The following is a 15,035-nucleotide window of genomic DNA, read 5'->3' as shown; positions in this document are numbered from 1 at the left end:
TGTTAGTCTCGCCCCGCACACCTGCTACTAATTTTCACCTTCCTATTCAAGCTCACCTTTTCTGTTTACTCATTCTCGGATCCTAATTTGCCCACGCGCAACAGTGACGACTCTCATCATTCTATGTATGTATTTTCTCGCTAGCTCTCATGCTAAGCCACTTTATTTTCCAGCTTTCATGCTGAATGTTTTTGTTTACTCTTTTGTGTCCTCGTACCAAGTTTTAATTTTCCTTGTGTTTTGTCCTAGCTTTCACGCTCGCGTCTTTTGTTTACATTTTCTCTTTACACCAGTGTTTTTGTTCATAGCCTTTCATTATTAAATAAATACCCTATAACTTTTATCGCTTCAACGCATCCCTGGAAAAACCACACCGGCATTACCATGCCGAAGAAGAGTCTTCACACAAATACGCGATAAAATAATTGTCGGCGTTAATAGATTGATGAGTTAACTCGTAATTCCATCCATCCATCCATCATCTTCCGCTTATCCGAGGTCGGGTCGCGGGGGCAACAGCCTAAGCAGGGAAACCCAGACTCCCCTCTCCCCAGCCACTTCGTCTAGCTCAATGGTTCCCAAACTTTTGCATGCTGGCGCCCCCTTGGCTCCCCGGTGAATTCTTAACGCCTTGGCGCAGTCCAACCCTCACTGGAAATGTGACCGACTTACTGCCGACAATGCGGACCAAGCTCTGGCACTGATCGTACAGGGAGTGGACCGCCACAATAAGACAGTCCGATACCCCATACTCTCTGAGCACTCCCCACAGGACTTCCCGAGGGACACGGTCCAATGCCTTCTCCAAGTCCACAAAGCACATGTAGACTCGTAATTAACGCATTAATTTGCCCACCCCTAATATATATATATATATATATACGTATACAAAGGTATATACAGTATAGGCGTAATATGGTCAATTTTCTTGGTCCATAGAAGCATAATCCAGCCTTAAGTGATCAATAAATGTGTCAAGAGGTTTATTTAGTGAAGATTACGGAAAATAGTTCTTAAAATCGTGGTCACTCCGTGATCACGTACGACCGCCAGACACTTCTGGATGTGGACATATCGGGCCGTTTTGGACTGATAGACGCGTGCGTGCTAAACCTGCTAACTAGCATGGGAATACGTCGGCGGCTACATCCAGCGGCCTGTGAAGCAGGGGAGTCTAGTAGCAGCGGGGGCCGTCTACGGAGCAGACGCCAGCGGTGTGATCGGAAACGCGGATGCCGAGCGGGGCTAAAAACAAAGCAGAAGGCTAATCCCCACAGAACACCACTTCCCTCCATCCTGAAGACGGATTTAAATGGAAGATGCGAGACTACTGGTCTGGGTAAGGAGTCAGTTAAATTAGAATACGTTTTTTCTGCTTTGAGTGTTTCAGAGTTGGACATGTTTTCTACCGAGGTGGCTAACTATGATGCGTGCAGTTCTGCGGGCTATAGAGCGTTTTCCGTTCGGGCTCCAGTACTCTGGAATGCCCTCCCGGTAACAGTTCGAGATGCCACCTCGGTAGAAGCATTTAAGTCTCACCTTAAAACTCATTTGTATACTCTAGCCTTTAAATAGACTCCCTTTTTAGACCAGTTGATCTGCCGTTTCTTTTCTTTTTCTTCTATGTCCCCCCCTCCCTTGTGGAGGGGGTCCGGTCCGATTCGGTGGCCATGTACTGCTCGCCTGTGTATCGGCTGGGGACATCTCTGCGCTGCTGATCCGCCTCCGCTTGGGATGGTTTCCTGCTGGCTCCGCTGTGAACGGGACTCTCGCTGCTGTGTTGAATCCGCTTTGGACTGGACTCTCGCGACTGTGTTGGATCCATTATGGATTGAACTTTCACAGTATCATGTTAGACCCGCTCGACATCCATTGCTTTCCTCCTCTCCAAGGTTCTCATAGTCATCATTGTCACCGACGTCACACTGGGTGTGAGTTTTCCTTGCCCTTATGTGGGCCTACCGAGGATGTCGTGGTGGTTTGTGCAGCCCTTTGAGACACTAGTGATTTAGGGCTATATAAGTAAACATTGATTGATGATTGAAAAATGTGCTAACACACAACATAGAGTGTGGACCGCACACCCACTTACCCTACAGTAATAAAGCCCTCCAGCAGTGTAGTAATAAATAAGTGGCACACATCATAAAAACCTGATCCAGCACGGATCCTGACTTTGGGGTTTTCCCGGCATGAAGCAATGAGCCCCCGAGCCCCGGACCCAACCCCTCAGCCAGTAATCATGCGGCGTCATAAAGTTCAGCGCACATAGGTGGGCCCCGCTTTTAGTATTCTCAGAGGTCATTGACGTTTTATTGGGGTTTATTGAGTTCTTCTCCCCCATTATGGAACCGTAATTGAATTAACAGCAGTTTGTTGGAGGCCACTGGGTTTGCAAAGTAGAGATGACGGGAGTTTTGACGTTATTTGGCTGTAGTTACACGTTTCTGCAGCGGTTTTGTGTGTCATCAAACGCAATGGCTACAGTGAAATTATCTAATAAAGTAGTCAAACATTTTTAAAACCTTTGTAAACGCTTAGGGGCCCGATAATCAAGTACAAACAGTTTGTAAACTTGCACAATCTCATAAGAAATATTATTTATATATGTAAGCGCCAGGGTTAGTCTTAACTTACAGGTGTCAAACTCAAGCCCCAGGGGCCAAATCAATTTGTGTGGCCCCCGAAAGGGTGGAAAAAAATATATGTTAATAAAGTACCTTATTGTGCGTGTATTATGCGGTTTGTGTGTCATCAAACGCAATGGCTACAGTGAAATTATCTAATAAAGTGGTCAAACATTTTTAAAACCTTTGTAAACACTTAGGGGCCCGATAATCAAGTACAAACAGTTTGTCAACTTGCACAATTTCATGAGAAATATTATCTATCTATGTAAGCTCCAGGGTTAGTCAGTCAGTTAGTTTAACTTACAGGTGTCAAACTCAAGCCCCAGGGGCCAGATCAATTTGTGTGGCCCCTGAAAGGGTGGGAAAAAATATATGTTAATAAAGTACCTTATTGTGCGTGTATTATGCGGTTTGTGTGTCATCAAACGCAATGGCTACAGTGAAATTATCTAATAAAGTAGTCAAACATTTTTAAAACCTTTGTAAACACTTAGGGGCCCGATAATCAAGTACAAACAGTTTGTAAACTTGCACAATCTCATGAGAAATGTTATTTATATATGTAAGCGCCAGGGTTAGTCAGTCAGTTAGTTTAACTCACAGGTGTCAAACTCAAGCCCCAGGGGCCAGATCAATTTGTGTGGCCCCCGAAAGGGTGGGAAAAAATATATGTTAATAAAGTACCTTATTGTGCGTGTATTATGCGGTTTGTGTGTCATCAAACGCAATGGCTACAGTGAAATTATCTAATAAAGTAGTCAAACATTTTTAAAACCTTTGTAAACACTTAGGGGCCCGATAATCAAGTACAAACAGTTTGTAAACTTGCACAATCTCATGAGAAATGTTATTTATATATGTAAGCGCCAGGGTTAGTCAGTCAGTTAGTTTAACTCACAGGTGTCAAACTCAAGCCCCAGGGGCCAGATCAATTTGTGTGGCCCCCGAAAGGGTGGGAAAAAATATATGTTAATAAAGTACCTTATTGTGCGTGTATTATGCGGTTTGTGTGTCATCAAACGCAATGGCTACAGTGAAATTATCTAATAAAGTAGTCAAACATTTTTAAAACCTTTGTAAACGCTTAGGGGCCCGATAATCAAGTACAAACAGTTTGTAAACTTGCACAATTTCATGAGAAATATTATTTATATATGTAAGCGCCAGGGTTAGTCTTAACTTACAGGTGTCAAACTCAAGGCCCAGGGGCCAGTTCAATTTGTGTGGCCCCCGAAAGGGTGGGAAAAAATATATGTTAATAAAGTACCTTATTGTGCGTGTATTATGCGGTTTGTGTGTCATCAAACGCAATGGCTACAGTGAAATTATCTAATAAAGTAGTCAAACATTTTTAAAACCTTTGTAAACACTTAGGGGCCCGATAATCAAGTACAAACAGTTTGTCAACTTGCACAATCTCATGAGAAATGTTATCTATGTATGTAAGCGCCAGGGTTAGTCTTAACTTACAGGTGTCAAACTCAAGCCCCAGGGGCCAAATCAATTTGTGTGGCCCCCGAAAGGGTGGGAAAAAAATATATGTTAATAAAGTACCTTATTGTGCGTGTATTATGCGGTTTGTGTGTCATCAAACGCAATGGCTACAGTGAAATTATCTAATAAAGTAGTCAAACATTTTTAAAACCTTTGTAAACGCTTAGGGGCCCGATAATCAAGTACAAACAGTTTGTCAACTTGCACAATCTCATGAGAAATGTTATTTATCTATGTAAGCGCCAGGGTTAGTCTTAACTTACAGGTGTCAAACTCAAGCCCCAGGGGCCAGATCAATTTGTGTGGCCCCCGAAAGGGTGGGAAAAAATATATGTTAATAAAGTACCTTATTGTGCGTGTATTATGTGGTTTGTGTGTCATCAAACGCAATGGCTACAGTGAAATTATTTAATAAAGTAGTCAAACATTTTTAAAACCTTTGTAAACGCTTAGGGGCCCGATAATCAAGTACAAACAGTTTGTAAACTTGCACAATCTCATGAGAAATATTATGTATATATGTAAGCGCCAGGGTTAGTCTTAACTTACAGGTGTCAAACTCAAGCCCCAGGGGCCAAATCAATTTGTGTGGCCCCCGAAAGGGTGGTAAAAAATATATGTTAATAAAGTACCATATTGTGCGTGTATTATGCGGTTTGTGTGTCATCAAACGCAATGGCTACAGTGAAATTATCTAATAAAGTAGTCAAACATTTTTAAAACCTTTGTAAACGCTTAGGGGCCCGATAATCAAGTACAAACAGTTTGTAAACTTGCACAATCTCATGAGAAATGTTATTTATATATGTAAGCGCCAGGGTTAGTCTTAACTTACAGGTGTCAAACTCAAGCCCCAGGGGCCAGATCAATTTGTGTGGCCCCCGAAAGGGTGGAAAAAAATATATGTTAATAAAGTACCTTATTGTGCGTGTATTATGCGGTTTGTGTGTCATCAAACGCAATGGCTACAGTGAAATTATCTAATAAAGTAGTCAAACATTTTTAAAACCTTTGTAAACACTTAGGGGCCCGATAATCAAGTACAAACAATTTGTCAACTTGCACAATCTCATAAGAAATATCATTTATATATGTAAGCGCCAGGGTTAGTCTTAACTTACAGGTGTCAAACTCAAGCCCCAGGGGCCGAATCAATTTGTGTGGCCCCCGAAAGGGTGGAAAAAAATATATGTTAATAAAGTACCTTATTGTGCGTTTATTATGCGGTTTGTGTGTCATCAAACGCAATGGCTACAGTGAAATTATTTAATAAAGTAGTCAAACATTTTTAAAACATTTGTAAACACTTAGGGGCCCGATAATCAAGTACAAACAGTTTGTCAACTTGCACAATCTCATAAGAAATATCATTTATATATGTAAGCGCCAGGGTTAGTCAGTCAGTTAGTTTAAATTACAGGTGTCAAACTCAAGCCCCAGGGGCCAAATCAATTTGTGTGGCCCCCGAAAGGGTGGAAAAAAATATATGTTAATAAAGTACCTTATTGTGCGTGTATTATGCGGTTTGTGTGTCATCAAACGCAATGGCTACAGTGAAATTATCTAATAAAGTAGTCAAACATTTTTAAAACCTTTGTAAACACTTAGGGGCCCGATAATCAAGTACAAACAGTTTGTAAACTTGCACAATCTCATGAGAAATGTTATTTATATATGTAAGCGCCAGGGTTAGTCTTAACTTACAGGTGTCAAACTCAAGCCCCAGGGGCCAGATCAATTTGTGTGGCCCCCGAAAGGGTGGGAAAAAATATATGTTAATAAAGTACCTTATTGTGCGTGTATTATGCGGTTTGTGTGTCATCAAACGCAATGGCTACAGTGAAATTATCTAATAAAGTAGTCAAACATTTTTAAAACCTTTGTAAACGCTTAGGGGCCCGATAATCAAGTACAAACAGTTTGTAAACTTGCACAATCTCATGAGAAATGTTATTTATTTATGTAAGCGCCAGGGTTAGTCTTAACTTACAGGTGTCAAACTCAAGCCCCAGGGGCCAAATCAATTTGCGTGGCCCCCGAAAGGGTGGGAAAAAATATATGTTAATAAAGTACCATATTGTGCGTGTATTATGCGGTTTGTGTGTCATCAAACGCAATGGCTACAGTGAAATTATCTAATAAAGTAGTCAAACATTTTTAAAACCTTTGTAAACACTTAGGGGCCCGATAATCAAGTACAAACAGTTTGTCAACTTGCACAATTTCATGAGAAATATTATTTATATATGTAAGCGCCAGGGTTAGTCAGTCAGTTAGTCTTAACTTACAGGTGTCAAACTCAAGCCCCAGGGGCCAGAACAAATTTGTGTGGCCCCTGAAAGGGTGGAAAAAAATATATGTTAATAAAGTACCTTATTGTGCGTGTATTATGCGGTTTGTGTGTCATCAAACGCAATGGCTACAGTGAAATTATCTAATAAAGTAGTCAAACATTTTTAAAACCTTTGTAAACACTTAGGGGCCCGATAATCAAGTACAAACAGTTTGTAAACTTGCACAATCTCATAAGAAATATTATTTATATATGTAAGCGCCAGGGTTAGTCTTAACTTACAGGTCTCAAACTCAAGCCCCAGGGGCCAAATCAATTTGCGTGGCCCCCGAAAGGGTGGAAAAAAATATATGTTAATAAAGTACCTTATTGTGCGTGTATTATGCGGTTTGTGTGTCATCAAACGCAATGGCTACAGTGAAATTATTTAATAAAGTAGTCAAACATTTTTAAAACCTTTGTAAACGCTTAGGGGCCCGATAATCAAGTACAAACAGTTTGTAAACTTGCACAATCTCATGAGAAATATTATTTGTATATGTAAGCGCCAGGGTTAGTCTTAACTTACAGGTGTCAAACTCAAGGCCCAGGGGCCAGTTCAATTTGTGTGGCCCCTGAAAGGGTGGAAAAATGTATGTTAATAAAGTACCTTATTGTGAATGTCTCCGAGCGGGGGAGGGTTCTCCTGGTGCCGATGGATCTCTCGTGAGCCCGGTAGACAGGTTGGTGCAAGTCTTTTATTTTGCATACTCAAGTATGATGTGCTTTCCAACGATATATTTACGACTTTTCGGTCCCCTGTATCTCTCAGTGCGTGTTGTGTCTCTCGCTCTATCTCCAACTGCAACTCCCAACAACTTGCCTCGTTCCGGCTGCTGCTAATAAAGGCGACAGGTGATTAGAGAACAAGGCCCAGCTGGGCAATCTACTCACCTGCCGCTGTCTTTGAGGCCGGTCCTTGCACACCCCGCAGGCCACGCCCTCCCTCCACATGTATCTTTTCTTTATAAATGTATTACAAAAATAAATTGTACTGTGTACAATTACATATATTTACACTTTACTCATCTCTCATAATAAGACAAAATATTATATCATCATACCTTTCAAAACAATGTTTTCGTTCAAATAAAGATGAATACTTAAATATCTGCTCGACTTATGAGTTCAATCATAAGTCAATAGCGATACTACTATGATTACGTCGATATTTTTTGGGCATCTTTTTGTTTTTTTGTAAATTCATATTATGTTTATAAACTGAGTAAATGTGTCCCCTGACACATGAGTACTTTGAATATGACCAATGTATGATTCTGTAACTACTTGGTATCGGATCGATACCTAAATGTGTGGTATCATCCAAAACTAATGTTAAGTATCAAAGAAGAGGAGAATAACTGATTATTACATTTTAACAGCGCGACACCTACCCTTTACATCAGTATTTCTTAGCCATATTATAATTGGTTTATTAGGTATTACATTTTCTTGTACGATCCTGTAACTACTTGGTAAATGATCGATACCTAAATGTGTGGTATCATCCAAACCTAATGTAAAGTATCAAAGAAGAGAAGAATAAGTGATTATTACATTTTAACAGCGCAACACCTACCCTTTACATTAGTATTTCTTAACCATATTATAATTGGTTTATTAGGTATTACATTTTCTTGTACGATCCTGTAACTACTTGGTATCGGATCGATACCTAAATGTGTGGTATCATCCAAACCTAATGTAAAGTATCAAAGAAGAGAAGAATAAGTGATCATTACATTTTAACAGCGTGACACCTACCCTTTACATCAGTATTTCTTAGCCATATTATAATTGGTTTATTAGGTATTACATTTTCTTGTACGATCCTGTAACTACTTGGTAAATGATCGATACCTAAATGTGTGGTATCATCCAAACCTAATGTAAAGTATCAAAGAAGAGAAGAATAAGTGATTATTACATTTTAACAGCGCAACACCTACCCTTTACATCAGTATTTCTTAACCATATTATAATTGGTTTATTAGGTATTACATTTTCTTGTACGATCCTGTAACTACTTGGTATCGGATCGATACCTAAATGTGTGGTATCATCCAAACCTAATGTAAAGTATCAAAGAAGAGAAGAATAAGTGATCATTACATTTTAACAGCGTGACACCTACCCTTTACATCAGTATTTCTTAACCATATCATAATTGGTTTATTAGGTATTACATTTTCTTGTACGATCCTGTAACTACTTGGTATCGGATCGATACCTAAATGTGTGGTATCATCCAAAACTAATGGAAAGTATCAAAGAAGAGAAGAATAAGTGATTATTACATTTTAACATCGCGACACCTACCCTTTACATCAGTATTTCTTAGTCATATTATAATTGGTTTATTAGGTATTACATTTTCTTGTATGATCCTGTAACTACTTGGTATCGGATCGATACCTAAATGTGTGGTATCATCCAAAACTAATGGAAAGTATCAAAGAAGAGAAGAATAAGTGATTATTACATTTTAACAGCGTGACACCTACCCTTTACATCAGTATTTCTTAACCATATCATAATTGGTTTATTAGGTATTACATTTTCTTGTACGATCCTGTAACTACTTGGTATCGGATCGATACCTAAATGTGTGGTATCATCCAAAATTAATGGAAAGTATCAAAGAAGAGAAGAATAAGTGATTATTACATTTTAACAGCGCGACACCTACCCTTTACATCAGTATTTCTTAGTCATATTATAATTGGTTTATTAGGTATTATATTTTCTTGTATGATCCTGTAACTACTTGGTATCAGATCGATACCTAAATGTGTGGTATTATCCAAACCTAATGTGAAGTATCAAAGAAGAGAAGAATAAGTGATTATTACATTTTAACAGCGTGACACCTACCCTTTACATCGGTATTCCTTAACCATATTGTAATTGGTTTATTAGGTATTACATTTCCTTGTACGATCCTGTAACTACTTGGTATCGGATCGATACCTAAATGTGTGGTATCATCCAAAACTAATTGAAAGTATCAAAGAAGAGGAGAATAAGTGATTATTACACTTCAACAGCGTGACACCTACCCTTTACATCAGTATTTCTTAACCATATTATAATTGGTTTATTAGGTATTACATTTTCTTGTATGATCCTGTAACTACTTGGTATCGGATCGATACCTAAATGTGTGGTATTATCCAAACCTAATGTGAAGTATCAAAGAAGAGAAGAATAAGTGATTATTACATTTTAACAGCGTGACACCTATCCTTTACATCAGTATTTCTTAACCATATTATAATTGGTTTATTAGGTATTACATTTTCTTGTACGATCCTGTAACTACTTGGTATCGGATCGATACCTAAATGTGTGGTATCATCCAAACCTAATGTAAAGTATCAAAGAAGAGAAGAATAAGTGATTATTACACTTTAACAGCGTGACACCTACCCTTTACATCAGTATTTCTTAACCATATTATAATTGGTTTATTAGGTATTACATTTTCTTGTACGATCCTGTAACTACTTGGTATCGGATCGATACCTAAATGTGTGGTATCATCCAAACCTAATGTAAAGTATCAAAGAAGAGAAGAATAAGTGATTATTACACTTTAACAGCGTGACACCTACCCTTTACATCAGTATTTCTTAACCATATTCTAATTGGTTTATTAGGTATTACATTTTCTTGTACGATCCTGTAACTACTTGGTATCAGATTGATACCTAAATGTGTGGTATCATCCAAAACTAATGTAAAGTATCAAAGAAGAGAAGAATAAGTGATTATTACATTTTAACAGCGCGACACCTACCCTTTACATCAGTATTTCTTAGTCATATTATAATTGGTTTATTAGGTATTACATTTTATTGTACGATCCTGTAACTACTTGGTATCGGATCGATACCTAAATGTGTGGTATCATCCAAAACTAATGTAAAGTATCAAAGAAGAGAAGAATAAGTGATTATTACATTTTAACAGCGCGACACCTACCCTTTACATCAGTATTTCTTAACCATATCATAATTGGTTTATTAGGTATTACATTTTCTTGTACGATTCTGTAACTACTTGGTATCGGATCGATACCTAAATGTGTGGTATCATCCAAACCTAATGTGAAGTATCAAAGAATAGAAGAATAAGTGATTATTACATTTCACCAGCGTTACACCTACCCTTTACATCAGTATTTCTTAACCATGTTAGTTCCGTTTTTGATTCATTAGTATCGCGATACTTTACTAGAACCGGTATACCATACAACCCTAATTCAGATGTATTTTTTTAGTATGGTATTTGCAAAATAACTCATGTTTTATTATAGATTTTTTTATTTCTAAAATGTTATGCTATTTTTTGTTGTCCGCAGACGTTGACGAATGCAGCACCATCCCTGGCGTGTGCGACGGAGGCGAGTGCACCAACACGGCCGGCAGTTACGTCTGCAGCTGCCCACGCGGGTACATCTCCAGCACAGATGGCTCCAGATGTGTGGGTGAGTGTCCAGCAAAAACCTTCCGGACAACATTCTCTGGGTTGTTCTTTTTCTTTTTGTCGTAAAAAATCCGTCCTCTCCGGCCACTCGGGCGAATTCCAAATTCCAGGGCCGCTGTAATTGGTTGATAGGCTGGTGGAACGTAGGATGATCCGGCATGTGATGAGTCACTCTGGCCCGCAGACAAACACACTTTCACAACACCATTTGCACGCGGTGTGAGACGGAAACGCCCCGTGGAACATTACCAGGTGTTAATGTGTTCCCCAAGTCAGGCACAACGAAGCACAACCAGGTGTTGACGCCTTAAGATTTATGCCACCAACCCACAGAACAGGGTTGATCTGGAGAATGCTCACTTAGGATGTATTATCGGGTCGTTCTGCGTTGATATATCGGATTACATTAGGCGGAAAACGAACGTTCACCTTCTCAGTACTGTTACAAAAACATTTGTGTATGACAGAGTATAAGAAAGGACCCTTACCCAAGAACGTTTGAAACTAAATCACGTTCACTGTTCCAGAAAAGCATCCATCGATCTTTGTCTGCTCATCCGAGGGCAGCAGCCTAAGCAGGGAAGCCCAGACTTCCCTCTCCCCAGCCACTTGGTCCAGCTCCTCCCAGGGTTTCCCGAGGCGTTCCCAGGCCAGCCGGGAGACATAGTCTTCCCAACGTGTCCTGGGTCTTCCCCATGGCCTCCTACTGGTCGGATGTGCCCGAAACACCTCCCTATGGAGGGGTTTGGGTGGCATCCTGACCACATAACCGAACCACCTTATCTGGTTCCTCTCCATGTGGAGGAGCAGCGGCTTTACTTTGAGCTCCTCCCGGATGGCAGAGCTTCTCACCCTATCTCTAAAAGAGAGCCCCACCACCCAGCGGAGGAAACTCATTTCGGCCATTTGTCCCCATGATCTTGTCCTTTTGGTCATAGCCCAGAGCTCATGACCATAGGTGAGGATGGAAACGTAGCTCGACCGGTAAATTGAGAGCTTTGCCTTCCGACTCAGCTCCTTCTTCACCAGAATGGATCGATACAGCGTCCGCATTACTGAAGACGTCGCACCGATCTGCTTGTCGATCTCACGATCCACTCTTCCCCCACTCGTGAGCAAGACTCCGAGGTACTTGAACTCCTCCACTTGGGGCAAGATGTACTCCCCAACCCGGAGATGGCACTCTACCCTTTTCCGGGCGAGAACCATGGACTCGGACTCGGAGGTACCGATTCCCATCCCAGTCACTTCACACTGCCAAACGATCCAGTGAGAGCCGAAGATCTTGGCCAGATGAAGCCATCAGGACCACATTATCTGCAAAAAGCAGAGACCTAATCCTGCAGCCACCAAACCAGATACCCTCAACGCCCTGACTGTGCCTAGAAATTCTGTCCATAAAAGTTATGAACAGAAACGGTGACAAAGGGCAGCCTTGGCGTAGTCCAACCCTCACTGGAAACGAGTCCGACTTACTGCCGGCAAGTCATTGACTAATGATTATAAAAAGTTGATGATATCTGTATTACATATATCCAAGCATGTCTTGTGAATCTTTTCAACACAACCCATAGGGGGTTTCAACAACGCTTTGATGACCACATGCTTTATGTGGTGACCCGAACAGTATAGCTCGGTTTGTAGAGCGGCCTTGCCAGCAACTTGAGGGTTGCAGGTTCGATCCCCGCTTCCACCATCCTAGTCTCTGCGGTTGTGTCCTTGGGCAAGACACTTTACCCACCTGCTCCCAGTGCCACCCACACTGATTTAAATGTAACTTAGATATTGGGTTTCACTATGTAAAGCGCTTTGAGTCACTTGAGAAAAGCGCTATATAAATATAATTCACTTCACTTCACCTGCATGTCATCCATTGGCATTAATACGCCACCGTCCCAGCCTTTTTACAAGACTTAGTGAGACATCTGCAGACCTTTGCTCCCTTGCCGCATCAGTTAATAGTTTTGTTGTACAATAACTCTTGTCATCCTAATGACATCTGGTATGGTATGGTCTGGTCTGGTCTGGTCTGGTATGGTATGGTGGCGCTGTTACTAAGTTAACCCCTTGAGTCAGATTCCCACATAGCTTACTGCGCCCTACAAAACACTCACTGTAACATTTAGCCGTTTAGTTGAATCACTTCGAAATTTGGTACACACCTTAAGAGGACTAAAACGCACATGTGTGTGAAATTTTAGCCGGATTGAGCCAAAACTATTGCTGCTGTGAAGCATCTATTGGCATTAATACGCCACCATCCCAGCCTTTTTACAAGACTTAGTGAGACATCTGCAGACCTTTGCTCCCTTGCCGCATCAGTTAATAGTTTTGTCGTACAATAACTCTTGTCATCCTAGTGACGTTTAGTATGGTATGGTACGGTATGGTCTGGTATGGTGGCGCTGTTACTAAGTTAACCCCTTGAGTCAGATTCCCACATAGCTCACTGCGCCCTACAAAACACTCACTGTAACATTTAGCCGGTTAGTTGAATCACCTCGAAATTTGGTACACACCCTTAGAGGACTAAAACGCACATGTGTGTGAAATTTTAGCCGGATTGAACGAAAACTATTGCTGCTGTAAAGCATCAATTTGCATTAATACGCCACCGTCCCAGCCTTTTTACAAGACTTAGTGAGACGTCTGCAGACCTTTGTTCCCTTGCCGCATCAGTTAATAGTTTTGTCGTACAATAACTCTTGTCATCCTAGTGACGTTTAGTATGGTATGGTATGGTATGGTATGGTATGGTCTGGTATGGTGGCGCTGTTACTAAGTTAACCCCTTGAGTCAGATTCCCACATAGCTCACTGCGCCCTACAAAACACTCACTGTAACATTTAGCACTTTAGTCGAATCACCTCGAAATTTGGTATACACCGTTAGAGGACTAAAACGCACATGTGTGTGAAATTTTAGCCGGATTGAACCAAAACTATTGCTGCTGTGAAGCATCCATTGGCATTAATACGCCACGGTCCCAGACTTTTTACAAGACTTAGTGAGACGTCTGCAGACCTTTGCTCCCTTGCCGCATCAGTTAATAGTTTTGTCGTACAATAACTCTTGTCATCCTAATGACATCTGGTATGGTATGGTCTGGTCTGGTCTGGTCTGGTCTGGTCTGGTCTGGTATGGTATGGTATGGTGGCGCTGTTACTAAGTTAACCCCTTGAGTCAGATTCCCACATAGCTTACTGCGCCCTACAAAACACTCACTGTAACCTTTAGCCGTTTAGTCGAATCACCTCGAAATTTGGTACACACCTTTAGAGGACTAAAACGCACATGTGTGTGAAATTGTAGCCGGACTGAACGAAAACTATTGCTGCTGTGAAGCATCCATTGGCATTAATACGCCACCGTCCCAGACTTTTTACAAGACTTAGTGAGACGTCTGCAGACCTTTGCTCCCTTGCCGCATCAGTTAATAGTTTTGTCGTACCATAACTCTTGTCATCCTAATGACGTCTGGTATGGTGTGGTATGGTATGGTATGGTATGGTATGGTGGCGCTGTTACTAAGTTAACCCCTTGAGTCAGATTCCCACATAGCTTACTGCGCCCTACAAAACACTCACTGTAACATTTAGCCGTTTAGTTGAATCACTTCGAAATTTGGCACACACCCTTAGAGGACTAAAACGCACATGTGTGTGAAATTTTAGCCGGATTGAGCCAAAAATATTGCTGCTGTGAAGCATCCATTGGCATTAATACGCCACCGTCCCAGCCTTTTAACAAGACTTAGTGAGACATCTGCAGACCTTTGCTCCCTTGCCGCATCAGTTAATAGTTTTGTCGTACAATAACTCTTGTCATCCTAGTGACGTTTAGTATGGTATGGTATGGTCTGGTATGGTATGGTATGGTGGCGCTGTTACTAAGTTAACCCCTTGAGTCAGATTCCCACATAGCTTACTGGGCCCTACAAAACACTCACTGTAACATTTAGCCGTTTAGTTGAATCACCTCGAAATTTGGTTCACACCTTTAGAGGACTAAAACGTTCATGTGTGTGAAATTTTAGCCGGATTGAACCAAAACTATTGCTGCTGTGAAGCATCCATTGGCATTAATACGCC

General features: G+C 40.8%; 1 protein-coding gene across 1 annotated transcript in view; it reads left to right on the top strand.

Annotated features, from left to right (window-relative positions):
* Positions 1-15,035, top strand: part of fbn2b (fibrillin 2b) — a 300,303-nt gene that overhangs the window by 179,095 nt on the left and 106,173 nt on the right. The window contains exon 16 of the mRNA XM_061883097.1: positions 10,820-10,945. Coding sequence (XP_061739081.1) covers positions 10,820-10,945 — 126 coding nt within the window. The remainder of the gene's footprint in view (positions 1-10,819; positions 10,946-15,035) is intronic.

The sequence above is a fragment of the Nerophis ophidion genome, linkage group LG22 (genome assembly GCF_033978795.1).
Source record: "Nerophis ophidion isolate RoL-2023_Sa linkage group LG22, RoL_Noph_v1.0, whole genome shotgun sequence".
Classification (NCBI taxonomy): Eukaryota; Metazoa; Chordata; class Actinopteri; order Syngnathiformes; family Syngnathidae; genus Nerophis; species Nerophis ophidion.
Note: the sequence above shows the minus strand (reverse complement) of the source record. Positions and strands in the feature narration are given on the sequence as shown.